This window comes from Sphaerodactylus townsendi, linkage group LG02 (genome assembly GCF_021028975.2).
Source record: "Sphaerodactylus townsendi isolate TG3544 linkage group LG02, MPM_Stown_v2.3, whole genome shotgun sequence".
NCBI classification, from domain to species: Eukaryota; Metazoa; Chordata; class Lepidosauria; order Squamata; family Sphaerodactylidae; genus Sphaerodactylus; species Sphaerodactylus townsendi.
The window spans coordinates 83,485,253-83,507,154 of record NC_059426.1 but is presented as its reverse complement, the minus strand read 5'-3'; the positions used below and the strand labels follow the sequence as shown (position 1 = coordinate 83,507,154).

General features: G+C 41.1%; 1 protein-coding gene across 1 annotated transcript in view; it reads right to left on the bottom strand.

Annotated features, from left to right (window-relative positions):
- The window catches only part of IGSF22 (immunoglobulin superfamily member 22), a 50,426-nt gene extending 28,860 nt beyond the window's left edge, over positions 1-21,566 (bottom strand). The window contains exons 1-14 of the mRNA XM_048484575.1: positions 21,414-21,566; positions 20,310-20,384; positions 19,679-19,816; positions 19,205-19,336; positions 18,852-18,988; positions 15,325-15,424; positions 13,393-13,432; positions 6,378-6,555; positions 5,621-5,734; positions 4,809-4,971; positions 4,087-4,359; positions 2,936-3,220; positions 2,015-2,055; positions 1,186-1,327 (exon numbers count right to left, since the gene is read on the bottom strand). Coding sequence (XP_048340532.1) covers positions 1,186-1,327; positions 2,015-2,055; positions 2,936-3,220; positions 4,087-4,359; positions 4,809-4,971; positions 5,621-5,734; positions 6,378-6,555; positions 13,393-13,432; positions 15,325-15,424; positions 18,852-18,988; positions 19,205-19,336; positions 19,679-19,784 — 1,711 coding nt within the window. The 5' untranslated portion in view covers positions 19,785-19,816; positions 20,310-20,384; positions 21,414-21,566. The remainder of the gene's footprint in view (positions 1-1,185; positions 1,328-2,014; positions 2,056-2,935; positions 3,221-4,086; positions 4,360-4,808; positions 4,972-5,620; positions 5,735-6,377; positions 6,556-13,392; positions 13,433-15,324; positions 15,425-18,851; positions 18,989-19,204; positions 19,337-19,678; positions 19,817-20,309; positions 20,385-21,413) is intronic.
- Between the last annotated feature and the right edge of the window lie 336 nt (positions 21,567-21,902).

Here is a 21,902-nt window from a genome sequence, read left to right as displayed (position 1 = left end):
CTCACACTCTTCGGGCCGCAAATATCTTGGCTGATATTTTAATGCAGGTTCAAGGATCGGAGGAAGAGAAATTATGCTTTTCGACGGCCAAAGGCATAGCTGGGCCAGAGTGCAACTGGCTTTTTCACACACACCCGCCCCATGGCACACTCCTTCCTGCAGCACCCCCCCCACACACACTTACGTTAGAAACTGAGCAGGCTGGAGAACAGGGCCTGTTCCCTTCCAGGCTTCAAGAGGCCCTGGTGGGAACTACATTTCCCAGGAGACTCTTGGGAAATGTAGAGTTCCCCCTCACCAGGGCATGCTAACTCTGATTCTCCAACCTGCCTTTCGGTTTGTAACGTAAATGTGTGTGTGTGGGGGGGCGTCAATGAGTCCTGAGCCACAGGCATACACGAAGTCAGGAAGGGGCAGGTCAGGGGAATTTTCCTACGCCCCACACATGACCCAAAAAATTGTGGCTTACCCTGCGTCGTAAAGTACACTCTTCTCCCCTGGTAGCTTATGCATATTTGATGGCTGATGTATTTCCCCTCATAACTTTTAAACTTGCTTCTTTTATGTCCTTAGCAGGTTTTATTAGGAAGAAAAAAATGTTGATTTTAAATGCAAGATCTAAACTGTAATATTTTGTAATTCAGGGTTTTAATGTTTTTGTTATTGTGTATGGCCTATGGCTTAACACAAAAAAATGACTCAATATAGGAGTGGTTCTGGCTACCAAGCAGAGTAGCAATTGCCAGAAGGCGATCCAGTGCACTGGTGCATCTTGCCTGCCCCTGCCCACCCTGGGAACGCCCCCCAGAATGCTCCCTTGCCACACACCCGGAATGCAGCCATACATCCCCACAGGGGTACAGCTCAGTGCATTCAGCGTTGCCTTAATCACTGGGATGCTAGCCTCTGCTACCAAGTTAACTGTTTTCTTGTGAAACTCACTTTGCAAGTGGCTTGCCTTGCAGTGGTGAATTTCTTGAGTTTAATCCCAGGAAGGTTAAAAGTCTGCCCCTTGGCTTCTGGCTGTTTTGGTAGTTAAAGAGACTGGTGGCAGCTACCTAGACTGAGATGTGGGGATTCAAAACTTGGGGTTTTGTAGTATGTGTAGTAACTGCCCCTTCTGTGAACTTCCTTGGAGCAAGGGTTCTTGACAAGGAGTTCGAAGGTGAAAACTCTGTGCTGTACCTGCAATGCTGACCGTAGCCTCGCTGTCAGCTCCTTTAGCTCTGAAGGTGTACTTCCCTTCAAACTGTTCTCCCATCTTGTCAATGATCAGTTTATGGACTGCACCCTGTTTGACAATCTGGATTCCTCTCATATCTGTTATCTGAAGGAAAGGTTGAAAACAAAATTGTTCTAAAAGATATAATCATAAGAGCGGGAAGCTTCAAGGGTCCTTAGTGGGAAAAGGAGTCAAGTTTATGACCAAGCCACTTCAAAGAGTTGGCCTATTGGTTAATAATTAATAAATATAGATAATTGATGTTTGGCGAAACCTTTCCTGTACAGTCTTTTAACGGCACTACTATTTTCCTCTTTAAAAACAAAGGCAATGTGAAACGAGTACTTTGCACAGTCTTCAAATGCAATGAAATAATGTCAATGGTACATAAGATGATAGGATGCTGTTGCAGGCAGGCACCGGGTAGCTTGACTTAATAATAAAAGTGCTCGGGGGGAGTACATTGGGGTTAATCCTCACAGGGGGAGTTTTTTTTTCAAACTAGCGCCAGGACAACCATATGCTTGTTTAGTTTCCTGCATTCAACCAAAAGATCAAAGCCCTAGAAAGTCCCTTCCAACTCTATAATTCTATACCACAAATGGCCTACAATTGTCAGTGTCTGAAAAAGCTAAGTCATGAACTTCATAATTTCACCTCCAACCTGTTCTCAGTTTCATGCTCAAATGGCTGCTATATTTTTCTTCACATATTGACTCTACAAAAGGTCAGCCACACTAGTGATAAGGTTCATACATATGAGTTCTTTTGACAGCAAAATAAATTGCTTACCTCTTTACCATCCTTTAACCACACACCTTCCTGCACTTCTCATCGGTGAACCAATACAAAGCTCTGCTGGACGGTCTCTATGTTTGGAGCTCGGGCATCCTGACGTACCCACTTTTCACGGTAGCGAATACTCTGGAGAGGGTGGAAATACTCTTAATTAGCGCAGGGGATGAAGGCTGTTGAAACATACTGTTGAAACCAAGTATGGCATCATTGGATTTGAGAATAATAAGGTATACTTGAACTTGCAAATAGGGTTTGAAATTCTATTACAAATACAATCTCAGGTTGAGGGTCTTTTTAAAATCAGATTTCAGTGCTTCTCCCACTTTATAGGCTTAGCATGGGTAGTGTTCATCCTGTATTTGTGGATACATGACTATGCATGGCTGCTTTCTCAGACAAGAGTAGTTATGCAATGTCAATTATATAGCAATTATATAGTCAATTATATAGCAACTACAACAATTTCCCCCTTTCTGGATAGTAGCAATATAACTGAAATAAGTGACTAAGTGTATTATAGTGGGCTAGTAAATCTTTTCATCCTCTTTATTACATTTCCCCCACGATCCTCCAAGCAGCTCAGAGTAGTCATTTTCTGCATTTTCCCTTACAAGGTTTGTGTGTGGGAAAAGAGATACCATTGAGTTAAGCTCATCCATTTTATGTCTAGTGTTTTAACTATAGCTTTGCACTTCAACTAACAGCTATACTTTATTCCAGATTATATAGTGCATAATGTTCACATGATTCAGTCCTTAATAAACAGAAGCCACATCTGGCTGGAAACTAAAATCAACATGATGCCAATCTCCTCCCCATTCTGCCACTTGCATCCTAACAACTTAGAACCAGAGACCCTCTTCCAGTGCCACTGTTTCATTTCATATTTCAGCACATTGCTTTGGTCAACCTTACCATCCACAGTTACATTGCAATTGCTGTAGTACTCTGTGGGGTCATTTTCTTGCATAGCAACTACCATGTATTCTCCTGAGTCATTCAGTTCAGTATTATCAATAATCAGCTCTGCCATCTTCCCTTCATGGGTCATGTTATATTTGCTAGATCTCTCAATCACTTTCCCATTCTTCATCCATTTCAAAGTAACATCTTTAGCAGTCAGCTCACAGTCCAGGCAAGCTTTGCCCCTTTCCTTGACTCGGACATTTTTCAAATTCCTGACAAACTTAATCGGAGTGCCTTGAGAGAAGGGACAGAGATTGGTTATGTAGAGTTTGTCCAATAGCAACTTTTGGAAATGCGCCAGTGCAATGCCACACCTCTCCCCCAAGTACTTTCATCCCCCCACCCCTCCAGATGGGTCTGTAAGTACTGCAAACAGAACACTTCTCATTCTCAGCAGTGTTCAGAAAAATAGAACTGAAAAATAGAATTAAGTCTCCTTGTACTTCACTATTAACCCATATAATCAACAATGATAATTCTATCATTTGTTGAAATGTATCAAATCTAGATTGTGCAAATGACATGGCTTCCTCAACCCACTGCTTTTGTTTGCTTTTTGTGTTATAGTCAACAACCAAGCACGAATTCTTTTCTTATGTGCTAGATGTATTTACTAAATTTCGTTTTGGTACTGCTCCCACATTTTAAAATTTGATCTAGGTAATAATACTGAATTTATAAAGCAAAAAGTAGATTAGATATTTATTTTATTATTAATTTAAAACATTGTAAATCTATGTTTCTATAATCTTTTCAACAAAAAGAACTAAGTAGAATTGTAACTTCATCCGCAATGTGCTGGACCATCTCTCCCCCCACCCTAGAATACTCCACTTTGATCCTAATTCTATTCTATTCATATGAGAGCAGATGGTTCTCAGAGTGTGTATAGTTCTTTTTGATGCAGAGTTACACCCATTGACTTCAATGTAATTTTTCCTTAGCTAGCATTGAATCTGACAGTAAAGGAACTTGTGACTAAAGAGGGACAGTGGCCGGAAAGTCACGCTTAATTTCTGTGGCTGAGCGCTTTACGTTACTTGCTTTAAATTTGAGTAGCACAGGCAATGAGATACCCGTACACCTTCAGCATTACTCACGTTGGATGGAAAGTGCAGCCTTTGTTACCATTTGTCCAGCTTCAGCACTGATTTCACCCACGTCACTTGGGCGTGCATCCTTAATTTTCAATGTGTGAGTTAACCCATCTTCTGATGAGATGATCTCATACTTGTCATCCCGCTTCAGCTCCTTCCCATTGAATTTCCAGGTGAAATTGGGCACCTTCTTTGACAGGCGAATCTCAAATATAGCAGTCTGCCTCTCAGTTATTTTCAAAGGCTGCAAGTCTGCTAAAAACCTCAAGGGCTCATCTATTAAAATATGAGACAAACAACAATCTTCACTCTTTATATTTGTCCTTAGAAGTGGGAAAATATCTACAGTGTGGATTGGAACATGAGCTCCTGTGTAGATCTACAAAGGCGAGCTAATTGGTGTAGTTCTAGAAATGATAGTATATCAGAACTAATAAGACTTGCACATGTTGAAGATATGGAAGAAGTGGATGTAATGGCCCCTCTGATAAGTCTTCCTCCTTCAGCTTCTTCCAATGGAGTCAAACAAAGGCTTAGCAAAATAGTTATTGGATCCAATGTGGTGGAAGGGACTATTTGAATCATAATTAATTATGAATTATTCCTTCACTGGAAGAAGACAGGGAGGAAGAGAATCACTGGATGTAACTAACAAAAGAGAGTAATTGGATCTAACTGATAATGCTTATCTTTCTTTTTCGTCTATAATTAAAAAACAAATTTACCTATTACTTTCAGTTGTGCTGAGAGCTTTGTGTCACCTACGAAAACATTGTATGTTCCCATGTCACTTTCATTCACATTAGTGATGTAGAGCATATACTTGGTGCCCATCTGTTTTGTGTCGTACTTCCCAAGAGAATACTGAATACGCAAAGGTTCATCGCCCTGTAAAAGAAAAAAAAAGGACATCTTAGCAAGAACACAGAGATGGCATAAAACTGGGCATATAAACTGGGAGTGGTAGTATCTAAATGTAGATTTCCATAAGCACAGGCATAATTTGATTGCTCAGCATGCACTGCCTGGCACTTGAATGTATGAAATGACTACATTGAGAAGTATTCTTTTTGAGGTGACTCAGGTAACATGAGATTTCTCTTTGTGTCATTAGATGTGTGACAACTCATTCAGATATGCAAGGCAACACTATATAAGAAAGTCCCAAGTGATAATCATATATAGGCCCAGACAGCGATGACAGTAAAGGGCTGAAAAGCAGTGAATGTTGCTTGAATAATGAATTTATGGATAGCAGCACAAGGGCAAATAAACAAATGACAGTGAAACTTTGGAAAAAATTCCCCAAAAGTAGCAAAAGAAATGAGTGTTAAAATTTGTATTGCTATGTTTATGTTCTGTATATACTACTGTGCCACCTTATGACTGTCGTGGTATTCCTCTTTTAAGTCCGATTGAATTAGAATGGCTTGAGACAACTATGGAAGCCAACATCGGCAATATGATTAAAACCTATGGCAGTTAGCCTTTGATTCCGGATATCAGCTTTATTATTTGAAACTGAAATAAAGATTACCTTTGACCATATCAGCTTAGTATTGGGGTCTCTGAGTTCCAAGATAGTATCAAATATTGCTGTAGCATCCACTTTAACAGAAACATCTTCCAGGGGTTTCAGAATTCGTACCGCCTGTAATATCAATTAGTTAAGAACAAACCAGAATTCTACATAATTTGCCACATCCCAACTTTGTTTTGTTATTTCTTAAAAACTCTGCTTTTGATTTGTTTATTATTCATGAGAGGGGGGAAATAGCAAAATGTGTCTTCATTTCTAGTGGAAACAAGGGCATATCTGGATCCAACCCATAGTTTGTAGCCCAGCAGATCCCTCACAGCTCTTTATAACTAAACATTTCTTTGTTTTCAGGTTGTAAAAAATGTTATATATAAGAATGTTATATTCTTATTGATTTTTGCCCTTCAACCAAGCTCTACATTCCAGCTATGTATACACTGATCTGTGTTATTTGTTCCAATGTAAATTCAAAACAATCATTTCCTGCTTGCTATGTGAATAATACTGCAACACTAGATAATTTTGTATTGAATCCAGCCATCTTTTTCATTCAGTTTGACATAATTCCCATCTTTTTGGTGATCAAAGAGGAAACCTGCTTCCTTTTTACTCACCAGAAAAGCTGGTGGGATCCAACCCACTGTCACTGCGTAATTTGAAGAAAAATACTGCAATGCAGTTGAAATATTTTATGATGTACTCAGAAACAGACATATCTTGACCCAGCACTTTGGAGTTTGATGGCATCACTTACCTCAACTTCTACTTTTTTCTTCATCTCCTTCAATTTTTTAAGGAGCCCTCGGAAATCTGTGAACCCATATTCCATGCAGACTTTCTCGAAATCCTTCTTGGGTACTTTGGAGAGGATCTCCAACATTTCTTTCTCATCAACTACCCTCTTCTCTTTTTTCTTTGGTGCTGGTGGCCCCCTGCATGTGTGAGATGAACTGGCTGTTTCCATGAATTTGTTAAGCTGAGAGGAGTTCTTATAATTTCCAGCATTCTCACAAAAATAAAATGTCCAGGGCTCAAAGGAGGACCTATGATCATTCAACTTGTTTAAATACCTAAAGATGACTTATTTCCAGTGCACTGTGCTTTACTTTCTAGATACTTATATTTTTTCATCTTTCCCTTCTTTTAAAAATGCTCTGACCTGTGTGGCTTAGGATGTGTTCAAGTTCCATTTAGTTGGGCTTTGGGCTCCGGGTAATCTGGGATCCAATTTTCTTGGCAGTTTTTAGGTTCAAGATTTTACTAACTATTGTGCTTTCTCATATTTTATAGACAGGCAGAGCTGTCCAGCCCCGGTCCACGTGGTTTAAGAGATGGCTAGTGACAAATGCCCATATTTGAGAAGTGATTTCCAGTGAGAAACTGCACTGAAATAGTTAAGTCCTGCCCAGTCCTGATTGGCTGGGGGGAATTGCCTGGGAGAAAAAAAAAGAGGCAGCTAGAGTGCTGCAGAGGGTCTTTGCTCTGGGAAGTTAGGAGTAGGGGAGTCTCCAGAAAAGGAGTCTAAGCCCGAAAACCTGTCAGAGCTGCTGAAAATATAAAATTAGGGTGACCCTAAGAATGCACGGGGATTCTAGGCAGGGACTCAAACATTTCACTGTTGGTCACAGGACCATCTGACAGCCTAAACAAACTGTCTGAATGTCAATACATACTTCTGTTCTTTTTTTTTGTTTATGTGTTCCTCAACCCTGCCAAAGAAATCTTTGACGTTGGGTGCTGTGGTATGGTTTCAGACTGTATGGCATTGTTCTAGCAACATTCTCTCTCCTGGCCGTTTAGCCTGCATCTGTGGCTGAGTATATTCAGAGGATCTGATGTTGGAAAAGCAAGTGGAGTATATATCTGTCACAGGGTGTGTGGGGAGTGTCCAGGGTGTGTGAGGGAAACCTTGTCTGGTGAGTAACAAAGGCTGGCAACCAGGTCAATAGTTGAGGGGCATCTGAATAGAAGTGTGAAGAGTAACAATGAAGACTATAGCCTGGGAGTAACCCTGTAGATAGCAAGGTCACTGGTGGGAGCATCTGAATAGAAGTATCCTGGCCTTTGTTTCTTTTGTCTATGGTCATCCTGTGTTTGTGTGGAGCTGGTTTGACACAGTGTGACCCTGAAAAGTATTTTTCAACACTGGCAGCCAAGTTCTGTTCATTTCCAGAGTTTCTTCCTTCACTTGTTGGAAATTGTCCATGTGCTTATGGATTTCAATTGCTTCTCTGTGTAGTCTGGCCAGTAGTGGCTTTTCAGAAGTGGTCCAAATTTCTGTTTTTTTCAATTAATATTCTATGTCCAGGTTGGTTTTACATCATGTGTTCTGCTATTGCTGATTTTCTGGCTGGAAATGATACTTGCAGTGCCTTTTCGTGTTTCTGTCACGTGTCTGTCGCTCGCGTTTGGTGGTTCCTATGTAGACTTGTCCACAGCTGCATGGTATCGTGGAGCTCACTGCAGTGGCTAGAGGATCCCTCTTATCCTTTGCTGAGCAGTAATGTTGAATTTTCTTAGTGGGTCTGTAGATTGTTTGTAGGTTGTGCTTCTTCATCGAAGTTTTCCCTGTCACGATCAGTGGTTCCCTTGATGTATGGTAAGAACACCCTTCCCTCTAGATGTCTTTATCTTTGTTCATGGCTTGTTCTAGCCGAAGTGCTTTTTTAGCCCTTCTGATTTCTGTATTAGAGTAACCATTAGCCTGTAGAGCCCTGTTTAGGTGATTCAATTCATCTGTTTAGGTGATTCAATACCAATAAAATGGTATTTTATTTTTAGATGTTTTAGTCATCCGCAAACCAAACCAGCAATTGGGACACACAGTATACAGAAAACCTACTCACACAGACAGATATCTACACAAAAACTCCAATCACCATCCAGGGCAAAAAAGGAGCACCATAAAAGCTTGGTACACATCAGCAAACAGCAAGGTCTGTGAACCTCACCTCTACCACAAGAGATGAATTGAATCCACTAAACAGGGCTCTACAGGCTAATGGTTACTCCTAATACAGAAATCAGAAGGGGGCTGCAAGACCAAGAACAAGCACATGAACAAGAGATAAGAAGAGCCATCTAGAGGGAAAGTGTTCTTACCATACATCCAAGGGAACCACTGATCGCATGGGAAAACTGATGAAGAAGCACAACCTACAAACAATCTACAGACCCGCACTAAAGAAAATTCAACAGATGCTTCACGTTCAACCAAAGGATAGAGGGATCCTCTAGCCACTGCAGGAGTCTACTCATACCAGCTGGCTGTGGACAAGGTCTACACTTAGGAACCACCAAGCATGAGAAGCGCCTGAACCGCATTATCAAAAGACACGAGAAGGCACTGCAGACTATTTCAGCCAGAAAAATCAGCAATAGCAGAACACACTTGATAAACCAACCTGGACATAAAATATTATTTGAAAAAACAGAATTCTGGACCACTCTGAAAACCACTCCGTCATACTACACAAAGAAGCAATTGAAATACATAAGCACATGGACAATTTTAACAGGAAGGGAAGAAGCTCTGAAAATAAGACAGGGCAGCTGCCCAGTGTTGAAAAAATACTAGGGTCAAGACTGTGTCAAACCAGCTCCACACAAACACAGGATGACCATAGACAAAAGAAACAAAGGCCAGGATACTTCTATTCAGATGCTCCCACCAGTGACCTTGCTATCTACAGGGTTACTCCCAGGCTATAGTCTTCATTGTTACTCACACTTCTATTCAGATGCCCTCAACTATTGACCTGGTTGCCGCCTTTGTTACTCACAGACAAGGTTTCCCCACACACCCTGGACACTCCCCACACACCCTGGACAGATATATACTCCACTTGCTTTTCCAACATCAGATCCTCTGAAGATGCCAGCCACAGATGCAGGCGAAACGTCAGGAGAGAATGCTGCTAGAACACGGCCATACAGCCCGGAAACCACACAGCACCCAAGTGATTCCGGCCGTGAAAGCCTTCGACAATACAAATCTTTGACGTTGCTGTTTTAAATAAAACCTTTTGTTGTGGAACTGTAAGGCGATACAGGCTCTGGTGGTTATTATTAGGGAGATCCTTAAGGTCAATAAGGAATAATTCATGAGGGAATAACTCCCTGGGGCTTGGAACGTGTGAAAGGGGAATCCCTTTCCTTCCCCCCCCCCCCCACATTAGGTTTGTGTTACAGCTAGTGTTGAAGTTGCCTAGATATCTTGGATTTGTCCCCAATAGGTCCTGCCACACCAACCTTTTTCCCTTCTTTGATACACTGTCAGGTTTACTGGATTGAGTAATGCTAGATTTCAATAAAACTTTTGACTTGGATTTCAATAAAGCTTTTGGCAGAGTTCTTCATGTATTCTGATGGATAAACTAGAAGACTGTGGACTGGACTATATGATACTTAGGTGGATAGGGAACGGGTTGGAGAACTGCTCCCAAAGAATAGTTGTCAATGGCATGCCATCTTAATGGAGGGAGGTGTCCAGTGGGTTGCTACAGGGATCAGTTTGGTGGCTGCTACTTTTCAATTTTTTTAAATTACCTAGATGAAGGTATGGAGGGATTACTCATGAAATTTGCAGAAAACACCAAATTGGGAACAGTGAATACACCAGAAGTTAGAGATAGAATTCAACGAGATCTAAACACACTGGAAAGGTGGGTGAATGTGAACAAGATGCAATTCAACAAAGATAAGTGCTGAGTTCTGCATCTGGATAACAAAAACGAGGAACATGCATACTGGATGGGGGATACACTTCTGGGTTGCAAGATCTTGGGATATGAGTGGACCATCAGTTAAATATGAGCAGCCAGTATGATGCAGGGACAAAAAAGGCTAATGCAATCTTGGGGTGTATCAACTCCAGCCCACATGGCATAACAACCAAATTGCAAGATATTACTGTCCCACTGCACACTGCATTAGTCAGGTCACACATGAAGTACTGTGTGCAGTTCTGGAGACCTCACTTCAAAAAGGATGTGGATAGAATGGAGTGGGTACAAAGGAGAGTGACAAGGATGATTAGAGGCCTGGAGACCAAGCCCTATGAGGAAAGGCTGAAGGACTTGAGTATGTTTAGTCTGCAGAAGAGGAGGTTGAGGGGGAATATGATTGCTCTCTTTAATTATTTGAAGGGGTGCACTTAGAGGAGTAGGACAAAACTTGCAATAATGGGAAACATTTTTTTAATAGTAAGAGTTGTTCAACAGTGGAATTGGCTACCTAGGGAGGTGGTGAGCTCCCCCTCACTGGCAGTCTTGAAGCAGCAACTGGAGAAACAGTTCTCAGGGATGCTCTGGGCAGAACCTACATTGAGCAGGGGGCTGGACTAGATGGCTTGTATGGCCTCTCCTAACTCTATGATTCTTAGTTCTTGCCTCTCCCTGTTCCCCACCACACCTATTGAGTTCTATATAGAATCGTCTGCTTATAACTCCATTGTCTCAGGGTCAAACTACATATTACAATTTGTAATATTCAGTGCTTGGTTTCCCTGATCTAATTTTGACTGAGACAGTCAGACATCAGGTAAGAAGGAGCTCATTTCCCAAGTACGCAGGACACAGATTCAAACTGGGACCATAGTGTGGAAGGAGAGGGGCTTCAGTCTTTTGAGTGCAATATTTCTGACTCAAAATGGACTCAGTAGATGTTATTTGCTGCATTAGGGGTCTGTATGAGTATTTATGGGCTATAACTTTTATCATAGAGACTGAGACACTATAGGAGAAAAGTACAGTGAACCATTGTATGATCTTCTGGATACTACTTTGTAATCCATGTTGGAAAGCTGGGAGATAGGAAAACCATTTGAAACAGCAAATAGGTAAAATTGACTCATGTATTGTTTGATTCCTCATTAATGGTTGTGATTAACTCTTGTAGTCTTACCCACACATTGATAAGTCTTCTGTAAGAACACTAACAGCTCCTGCTTGTATATATATTAAATGCCAGCAAGTCGCTTCTGACTCATGGTGGCCCTATGAATTAATGTCCTTCAAAATGTCATATCATCAACCTTGCTCAGGTCTTGCAAACTGACAGCTGTGGCTTCCTTTGCAGAGTCAATCCATCTCATAAGAACTTAAGAACATAAGAAAGAGCCTGCTGGATCAGACCAGAGTCCATCTAGTCCAGTTCTCTGCTACTTGCAGTGGCCCACCAGGTGCCTTTGGGAGCTCACATGCAGGAGATGAAAGCAATGGCCTTCTGCTGCTGTTGTTCCCGAGCACCTGGTCTGCTAAGGCATTTGCAACCTCAGATCAAGAAGAATCAAGATTGGTAGCCAGAGATCGACTTCTCCTCCATAAATCTGTCCAAGCCCCTTTTAAAGCTATCCAGGTTAGTGGCCATCACCACCTCCCGTGGCAGCATATTCCAAACACCAATCCACCGCGTTCCGTGAAGAAGTGTTTTCACTTTTATTAGTCCTAATTTACTTCCCTCCAGCATTTTTGTGGTATGCCCCTGGTTCTAGTATTGTGAGAAAGAAAGAAAAATGTCTCTCTGTCAACATTTTCTATCCCATGCATAATTTTATAGACTTTAATCATATCCCCCCTCAGACGTCTCCTCTCCAAACTAAAGAGTCCCAAACGCTGCAGCCTCTCCTCATAAGGAAGGTGCTCCAGTCCCTCAATCATCCTTGTTGCCCTTCTCTGCACTTTTTCTATCTCTTCGATATCCTTTTTGAGATGTGGCGACCAGAACTGGACACAGTACTCCAAGTGTGGTTACACCACGGTTTTATATAAAGGCATGACAATATTTGCGGTTTTATTATCAATTCCTTTCTTAATTATCTCCAGCATAGAGTTTGCCTTTTTCACAGCTGCCATGCATTGAGTTGACATTCCCATGGAACTATCAACTAAGACGCCTAAATCCCTTTCCTGGTCTGTGACTGATAGCACTGACCCCTGTAGCGTGTATGTGAAGTTTGGATTTTTTGCCCCTATGTGCATCACTTTACATTTTGCTACATTGAACTGCATTTGCCATTTCTTAGCCCACTCACCTAATTTATCAAGGTCCGCTTGGAGCTCTTCACAATCCTTTGTGGTTCTCACCCCCCTACATAATTGGTATCTGCAAACTTGGCCACCACGCTACCCACCCCTACTTCCAGGTCATTTATGAATAGGTTAAAGAGCACTGGTCCCAAAACGGATCCTTGGGGGACACCACTCCTTACATCTCTCCATTGTGAGAATTTCCCATTTACACCCACTCTTTGCTTCCTGTTTCTCAACCAGTTTTTAATCCATAGGAGGACTTCCCCTCTTATTTCTTGATTGCTGAGTTTTCTCAACAGTCTCTGGTGAGGAACTTTGTCAAATCCAAGTAGACAATGTCCACTGGTTCCCCCTTATCCACATGCCTGTTTACACCCTCAAAGAACTCTAGTAAGTTTGTAAGACAGGATTTGCCTCTGCAAAAGCCATGCTGACTCTTTCTCAGCAGGTCTTGCTTTTCTACATGTTTTATAATGTTATCTTTAATGATAGATTCTACTAATTTACCAGGAACAGATGTCAAACTGACTGGCCTGTAATTTCCTGGGTCCCCCCTAGATCCTTTCTCAAAGATTGGTGTGACATTGGCCATCTTCCAGTCTTCTTGCTTACTACTTCCTGCTTACTCTGCATCAATTCAACATCTTACTAACAATTACACTGGAACATGGTAATGGGAATGTCTGTAGTGAAGCCTTCTAGAGGAAAACTGCACAGTAATGGAAAGAAGAACCTCACCTTTTTTTCAACATTTTTTTGAAGTCCAACTTTTCTTGACCTAAAAAATGAAAAAAAATTAATACATAATTAACATAGACCACCTAAATTCTAAAGGGAGTAAAAAGTAAAAGGGAGTACCATATATACTCGAGTATAAGCCAACTTTTTCAGCACATTTTTAATACTGAAAAAGCCCCCCTCGACTTATACTTGAGTATATATGGTAATTCCAAGATGGTGGCCGGAGTTGGGGCTGCTGTAGCAATCCGGTAAGCATGTTGCTGCTTTTTTTCTAACTCACCAGAGAGCCTTAAAAACAAGCTGCAAGGACAGCCTGCATAGTATTACAACTAGGGTGTGTGTGTGTCAATGGTAAGGTGACTGTCTTTGGGAGGTGGTGGGCTGTGTGAGCAGAGTCAGGTGTGTAGAGTTGCAGGGGGGAAAGAGGCGGCTGAATGTGCTCCCCTTGTGACCGAGGCGAGTGTTGCCTGGGTCGCAAGACCCCCTGCCCCCAAGACATGCCACTGGCCTTTTTCCATTATTGGGAACTGAAGTCACCCAGTGAGCTTTCATGGGTCTTCCAGATTTTAGCCTGAAACTCTAACCACTGCACCACACTGGTTTTTGTGCTCGCCTTGGCCACAGGCACGAGAGGGTACATGAGACGGCCTCACAATTTTGGGAAATATGCCTGGTTTTTTCACTTTCGATCTTCAGGAGGCAGCTGAAGATAGTTTCATTTAGAACTGCACTTGGGTAATTTAATGTTTATTAATTTTAATTAATTGGTAGTCCTAATTGAGATTTTGATGTTTCTGATGTGTTTTATAACTATTGTTTTTGAGTTGGGGCTTGTGCATGCAATGTTCCAGAAAGTGGACCCAAGAGGGAAGTGGTGAGCCATTCCCCCTCAACAAAGTGAACTGTCTTTTCCTGTCCGAGCCTCCCAAAGGCTGAGAGTGAGCAGGGAGAGCTGCGGTTGGGCGCAGTCAATGTTGCAAATCACTTTGAGTGCAGCACAGTAGAAGCACAGCTAATAAATGTTTCAAATGAATAGATAAACATTACTCTCAAAACAATCACAGCAAACCATAGTCTAAACTCCTGGCAGTCTCTTACTTGTGGTATCAATTGCATAGATTCTTGGACTACTTTTAGTACTTTATTTTTCTTTCTGAGGCCGTTTCCGCATGGGCCAAAAACGGCGGCTTGAGGCGATAAAAGCGCCGCCCTAGGCCGCTGTTAAGCACAAGCGCAGCCGGCGCTGCTGAAATATAAAGCAAAGCGCCGACCTGTGCTGCCCTTCCCCTCCCTCAGAGGCGGCGTCCAGGGCGCCTAAAAAACAACCAGCTTTAAAGGTTGTTTTGAGGACAGCGATCTTCAGCCCAGCGCGGTCGCGAACAGCACCGCCAGGAACCGCCACGCTGTTTCCCCTTCCCTCTCCCGCTTCCCTCGTCCCTGTCGTGCGTCCTGCTGGCCTCCTAAGTCCCTCTCCTACGCTGTCCTCCGACCCTCTGGAGGTCGGAGGGCAAAGGAGGCAAAATTAGGAGGCCAGCGCAGGACAACCGCATAGGCTGACTGAGGTAATGAGAGGGAAGGGGAAGAGGCGTCCGATGCGGAGCCGCCTCTCCTGCCGATGGTTCTCTCTGCTGGGCCAAAGCGCTACCGCTATGCGGCTTGTGTGCGAACGGGCCTCCACCCCCACGCCGGCAGAGTTCTTGCCGGCGTGGGGGCGCTTAGAGGCCATGCGGAAACGGCCTTAGTCTTGTTTTCTCTTTTATCTACATTTTTATTAGGGATCTGCCCCCTTTTTTGTTTTGTCGCAGTGTTGTGCCAGAAAAATGAATTCATTGTTACATTGCTATTGTAGGGTTTCCCTGTTTTTTAAGTCCAGGGAGCCTTTTGATTGTGCAGGGTGATTACTTCTCCAAAGTCTTGTTTGGTGCTTACCTTCAGCTACATTCAGAGACACAGTGTAGATGATGTCAGCATGGGGATTGGAAACAACACACTTGTAATTGTCTGCATCATCTGAGGTGACATTCTCTAACTGCACAGGAAGAGCAAAACCAAGCAAACAATGCTTACAGACGTCATGCAGCCAACATAACTTTCCTACTTGTATTATATTTCTGATGCCTGAAAGTCAAATCAGCAGTTGTGAGCAACTTTGTATTTTTTAAGTATAAAATTGCGCTGGCATGATTTGAATTAGAGCTCTGGCATAGGGAAAATTAGGGTTAAGTCTTTCTTTTGCACCATTTTTCCAATCAGAATCTGCAGGGTGATTATTTACCCCACAAACAAAGGATGAAGTCCCATATGGGGCAAATAATAATTTGAAGAGGGGATGCAGATGCAGTGCACTGCAACAATGTAGTGAAAAGAGTTAACCCCCTTCTTATCTATTGAAGCTCTGATCAGGGCCATAGTTGCCATTTAAATTAATTTTTAAAAGGCAGGGAATCCATTCATAGATTTTGCATTACAAGGTCTGTTTTGTCCCTGAAAGGAATTCCTTAGTGAGAAAAACAGACCCTTAGTGAGAAAAACAGACTGATGGAAGCTCTAAAAATGAAATCCTTCAAAGTTTCTCTTTCTACCGAAACTTGTAAATTGTTTTAATTAACTATGTATAATTTTAGTCTCTTTTAATACTAATCTTTTATTCATTTTAAATATTTAAAGTTGATATGAATTCACAATGGTATAATGAATATCCCAATAAAGGTTGTTACTACTACTACTACTACTACTACTACTACTACTACTACTACTACTGCTACTACTACTGCTACTACTACTACTACATCATACTGACTGTTGTGGGTTTTCCAGGTTGTATGGCTATGATCTGGTGGTTTTTACTCCTAATGTTTCACCCTCATCTATGGCTGGTATCTTCAGAGGCATGTCACAGTGAGATGTGTTTCTCTCTGTGGCACACTGTGGAGTGATTTATGGTTGGGTATATCACTCCACACTGTGCCATGGAGAGAAATAGATCTCACTGTGACATGCCTCTGAAGATGCCAGTCATAGATGTGGGAGAAATGTTAAGAGCACAAACTACCATAACCAGACAACCTGGAAAACCCAAAACAGCCAGTTGATTCCAGATGTGAATGTTTTTGACAATGTAATTACTACATACTTAGCAAGTAACATCCCACGTCCAACCCAAGCATTCTCTAAAGGTTTATCCAATTAAACACACCTACAAACAGAAAAAGTCTTTACTAGAAATGGAATCCTTCAAAGTCAATTAATTTCCAATGCAGCAAAAAGTACACTACCAAAGGTGAGCCTTAAAAATCAGTAATCAATCACTGTGGCTTAATGCTATACTGATATGCCAATTACAGATTTTTGAAATCCTGAAAAGGTCCTCTGGTGGCACCAGGGGGAATGACAGCCATGGGCACGCTGGGACAAGTGAAGTGTGGAGTAGATGGCAATGTGCTTGCTTGGTTGCTGCTGCTGCTGTGAATACAGAGGCAATGAGGCCCCTTCAGAATAAGGGGTGCAGAATAATGCACTTTCAATCCACTTTCACAATTGTTTGCAAGTGGATTTTGCCATTCCTCACAGTAAAATCCAGCCTGCAAAGTGCAATGAAAGTGGATTGAAAGTGCATTATTCTGCATGTGTGGAAGGGGCCTGAGAGCTCCATTGAGAATTGTTGCCATGTGGAAGCAACCTAAGATATAACTATATCTGAAGATTAGGTATATAGTAAGCAGCTCTGGGGAAAGCTGGATTAAAAATATCTTGAGGCGAAAAATTAGTTGTGCAGTCGAGATAGTGGATTAAAATTATTTATAATGTAGAAGGCATACATGAATGAAGCCCGGAGCCCCTTGGGGATAGGGCAGTATAGAAATCTAAATAATAAATATAATAAATAAATAAATATTAAACTGGATGATCTGTGAAACAACACTGCTTTTTTCCCAATTTCATCTTTTTATTTTTTCCACAGGCCGATTAAAACTGCAGTCAATTAGTCATGGGCTTTTTTTGGTTGTAGACCCAATTTTTGGAGCAGTTTACCTAAGAATGTCAGGGAGACCCCTGATCAACTGGTTTTCAGGAAGCTTCTAAAAATAACTTGTTCAGGAGCACTGGAAAAAGAGTAAGAATATTCTGATGTCTTGGAATATTATTCTTTCTGGAATGTTTCATTATATTGCTTTGGTATTTGCCAGAGTTCTTTTGGGGGTCTGCACAACAAACAACAACTTGAAACTTCTCTGGGCAGAAGTAAGATTCAAATATTTTAACAAATAAATTAATGTAGTGCCCAGATTATGAGGGGAAAAGTAGGGAGAGAGTGAATGGTTACCAAGCCATATCTCTTACTTGATGATGAATGAAAAATCCTGTCAAGTTGCAGTCCACTGGAGACCCCATAGGGCTTCCAAAGCAAGAAAAATGTAGAGGTGGCTTGCCATTGCCTGCTTCAGGGTAGCGATCCTGAACTTCCTTGGCATTCTCCCATCCAAGTACTAATCAGAGCCAACTCTGCTTAACTTCTGAGATCTGTTGAGATTAGGCTTGCCTGGGTCATCCAGCTCAGGGTCCTTGCCCTGTAGCCTTCTCAAAAAAGTATTGAATGTGATTGTCACAAAACAATTGTAGGGCCATCCGACATCCTTCCTCTAGATTGAGCACTGTCAACATTGCTAGAAAATAAATTATGGTGGCAGAATCTTGCTGCCATGACAAGCTGCAATTAAACTACAAGCAGGCACTGACAAAGCTTATTTGTTGTACTCTTATGCCTTCTTCCCTTTTGTGTGTAGAATTCAATGCAGAAATTGCCAGTTTGATAAGGTTCCAGTTCACTGTGATGTTCAAATGAAGACAACCTCATTTTTGGATGTCATCGTGAATTAGAGCTTGATCACATTGGAAAGTCTAGCATCTGTGTTTCAAAACTGCAGAGAGTTATGAATGCAGAAAACAAGGTGTGTTCATACCTGAGGACAGCTTAATTGCAGCTTGTTATGACATCTAAATGCAGTGTAATCTGTCATACTTACATCATGCTGAGATTCATCAATAAAGACAGTGGCTCTAAAATTAAAGTGTTAGTCTTATAAGACAGCATACATTTTGCCTGTGGCTCAGTAGCAGAGCCTCCACCTTGGCAAGCAGAAAGTCCCAGGTTCAGTCCCTGGCATCTCCAGTTAAATGGATCCAGTGGTGGGTGATGTGAAATACCTCTTCTGGAAATCCTGGAGAACCACTGCCAGTCTGAATAGACAATATTGACCTTGAAGGACCAATGGCCTGATTCAGTATAAGGCAGCTTCATGTGTTATGTGTTTACTGCATCTCACCGGTGTTTTGGTCACCATAAATACTATTGCAAACTGCATTGTTGAAGATCACTGCTGAAGGAATACTGCAGTATACACTAAGAAGGAGATAAGCAAATGAAATGATTTTAAACGGCTACTCATACAAATTACCTTTAGGACATACTCCTTATTAATGCTGTCGAAAAACATCTTTGATCCTTCTTTTATTGGGATCCCACTTTCCCTTTTCCATGTTACGTTAGGTTTCGGATTGCCTTGAACTTTGGCTCGAAATACAGCTTTGTCTCCTGTCAGTAAATGAGGAAAATTATCCAATGAATTTTAAAAAATATTTTATTTAATGACATACTACCCATTATATTCCAAATTAATTATTTCATTTGCTCAGCCAATCATTCTTACAGCTGCTTTCTGGCATTCACATATCATTTTTCTTTTCAGTTTTGGTGTTGAAACAATATTTGTTTTCTTGGTGATGAAGTGATTATCAGGATGCCACTTACCTTCAGGAGCTGTTAGTGGACGAGGTTTCTCCAAAAATTCTGGGATGCTCTCTCCTGGAGGGATCTCAAATGAGAGGGTGACCATGCTGAAGGACTCCACAACAGAAGAAGATTCCTTAGAAACCATCTCCTCTGTAACCAAAACCCATGTATTAGTCATATAAAACTAATTGACCAGATTTTACAACAGATTTCAAAAGTAAACATGGTATTGTTAACCATTTCACTAAATTATTTGGTGAACTTCACTAAATTATTTGGAAAACTATTGGTTAAATAGTATGGTAGTTAAATCCCTTTTATTAGAAGCACAGCCCCCATCAAATCACCCCCACCCCCATAGTTAGGCTACATGTCAGAGGATCAAGCAGAGATCTCCAATGTAATGTGTAGTTTGGCCCTCAGTTTTACTACCTTTTGCGAGATCAGAACTAACAGACTGAGTTTCTGGCAACTGTCATCAAAAATACTTGCCTCCTACAATTTTGGTGGTCTGAGATGTGTGTTCCACTGATTTGGACATCTCAAAGGATTGATGCTGCTGGAATTTTGTTTCCATCTGAATGACCTCAGTTGCCATAATGACACACTTGGGCTTTCTGCGTTTATGATCTGTGTAAATAAAAATCTCAGTTATTTTAAACTATCAGAGGAATTGAAATGTCCATTCCCATCTTTCTACTTTTCATACTATTATGTTTGAATGTACTTAAAAGTAGCACTCAACATTTTGACTCATCCCTGAGTGGCTAAGCCAGAACCCATATACAGCATATGAAGAAATGGAACAAAACTGGCAAGTGCAAGCTCAATTCTGAATTAATGATATCAGTAGGAATAGAGTGCAGTTTAACCCCTGCCTTAATGACTTTCAATGTATTTAACTTTCTTCTGTATAATCTATTAGTTTTCTCTACATGAGAGAATGGTAGAACACTAAACAAAAGCACAGTGACCCTTGTCCTCATTGATAGATCCTACATGTGTAGGGGCAATGTGTCTCTGTGCAAAAAGATATCTAGACAGTATCCTTGCAACCACACATAATACCTCCTTCTGCTGGTAGTCATATTAGTATATTCTATCAGTAACATTTGATACCCACCTGAATAGCCCAATCTAATCAGGATCAGCCACAGTTATTCCTTTGCCGGAAGACCATCAAGGAAGAGTGGGGTTGCTATGTAGTGAAAGAAAAAAACAAATCACTTCTGTTCCTCTCTTGCCTTGAAAACACCATGGTCCTGGGGTCACCATGAGTCAGTTGGGACTTGATGGCAACCAATTATTAATTAACTGGTTGTGGTGGGTATCACTTCCCTCTGTGATACACCTCTGAAGATGCCAGCCACAGATGCAGGCAAAATGTTAGGAACAAGATCCACCAGACCACGGCCACACAGCCCGGAAAACCCACCACAACCAGTTGAATCCGGCTGTGAAAGCCTTTGACAATACAATTATTAATTAACATTTAGTACCTGAATAAAGTGCAATGCCCAGTGGCAGTCACAAAACATAGTATTTTAAGAAGTTCTATGATGCTTTCCACATCACAGCCCTGTTTCTTTATGTAACATTTCTAAAATACGTTCCTACTTTACCACCTTCCAAGTGGCAAGGGAAGGGTTTCTGTGCCAATGGGGCTCTTAAAGGTAGAAGTTTCAACTCACTATATGATGGGGCAACTGATAACGAACTTTGCATGGAATTCCCCAGCTAATCCTGCATGTTGAGAGGCCTAACATAACTCAATAGATTGATAATTTATTCAAAACACTGATTATTTGGACATGTTTACCCATCTATTAAAATCAACATTATGCCACTCATTATAAATACCCTGAAGAAAACATATTAAAAAAACCCTGTTCATATTATGTCCCTAATTTAAATATCACAAGCAATAATTAATTACTGTAAACTGTGCCCTTTCTTCTGGTTTCCAAGACTCTTACATTAAAGAAGTTTCTGGATCATTAGTTCTGGGTCCTGTTGAAGAAGTCTTCCAGAGTTCTGGTGGCAGTCCAATAAAATTCTTATTTATTCAAAATGTGGGACATTTTTACAGTTACCCACCTATTAGAATGAACTGATTACTACATATATATAAAACATGTGAAGAAAACATTTTTTTAAAAAAACTAAGCATATAACTTCTGAAACTTGTTATATTTATCAAGGAAAGATGAAAAATTATGAACTGTACCTTTTCTTTTAGCTACCAGGGGTGTTGGTTGTCTCTGTTACAAAATAGTAGTTTCTGGATCATGAATCCCAACTCCAATAGTAGATGTGAACTGTCTTAAGTGTTTTGGCACTCTTGTGAAGACAGCTGGGTCCTTCAACATATATCAAACATGGCTCTGTTTAGTTCATGCTTTAAATACACACTAGTCCCTAGTGGGCTATGTGATTACATCCATTTCTACATCTTCAGCACTTAGACTAAGATGACAAACTCTTAAGGGCAAGAGGACCAAACAGCAAAACCCACAACTAATGAAAGTTTAATTAAAGCACACTATCTCATAAAAGACATGGTGTACGATTTTAGATTGTTCGACAAAACACTAAAAGTGTTTTTGTTTTTCCTAATTCATAATGTGAATTTAGTAAAACCTACATTCGCTGAAGTATACGTTCATATGGATTCTAACCTATTTTTCTTCCCACAATAATAAATTCAGCATCGTGT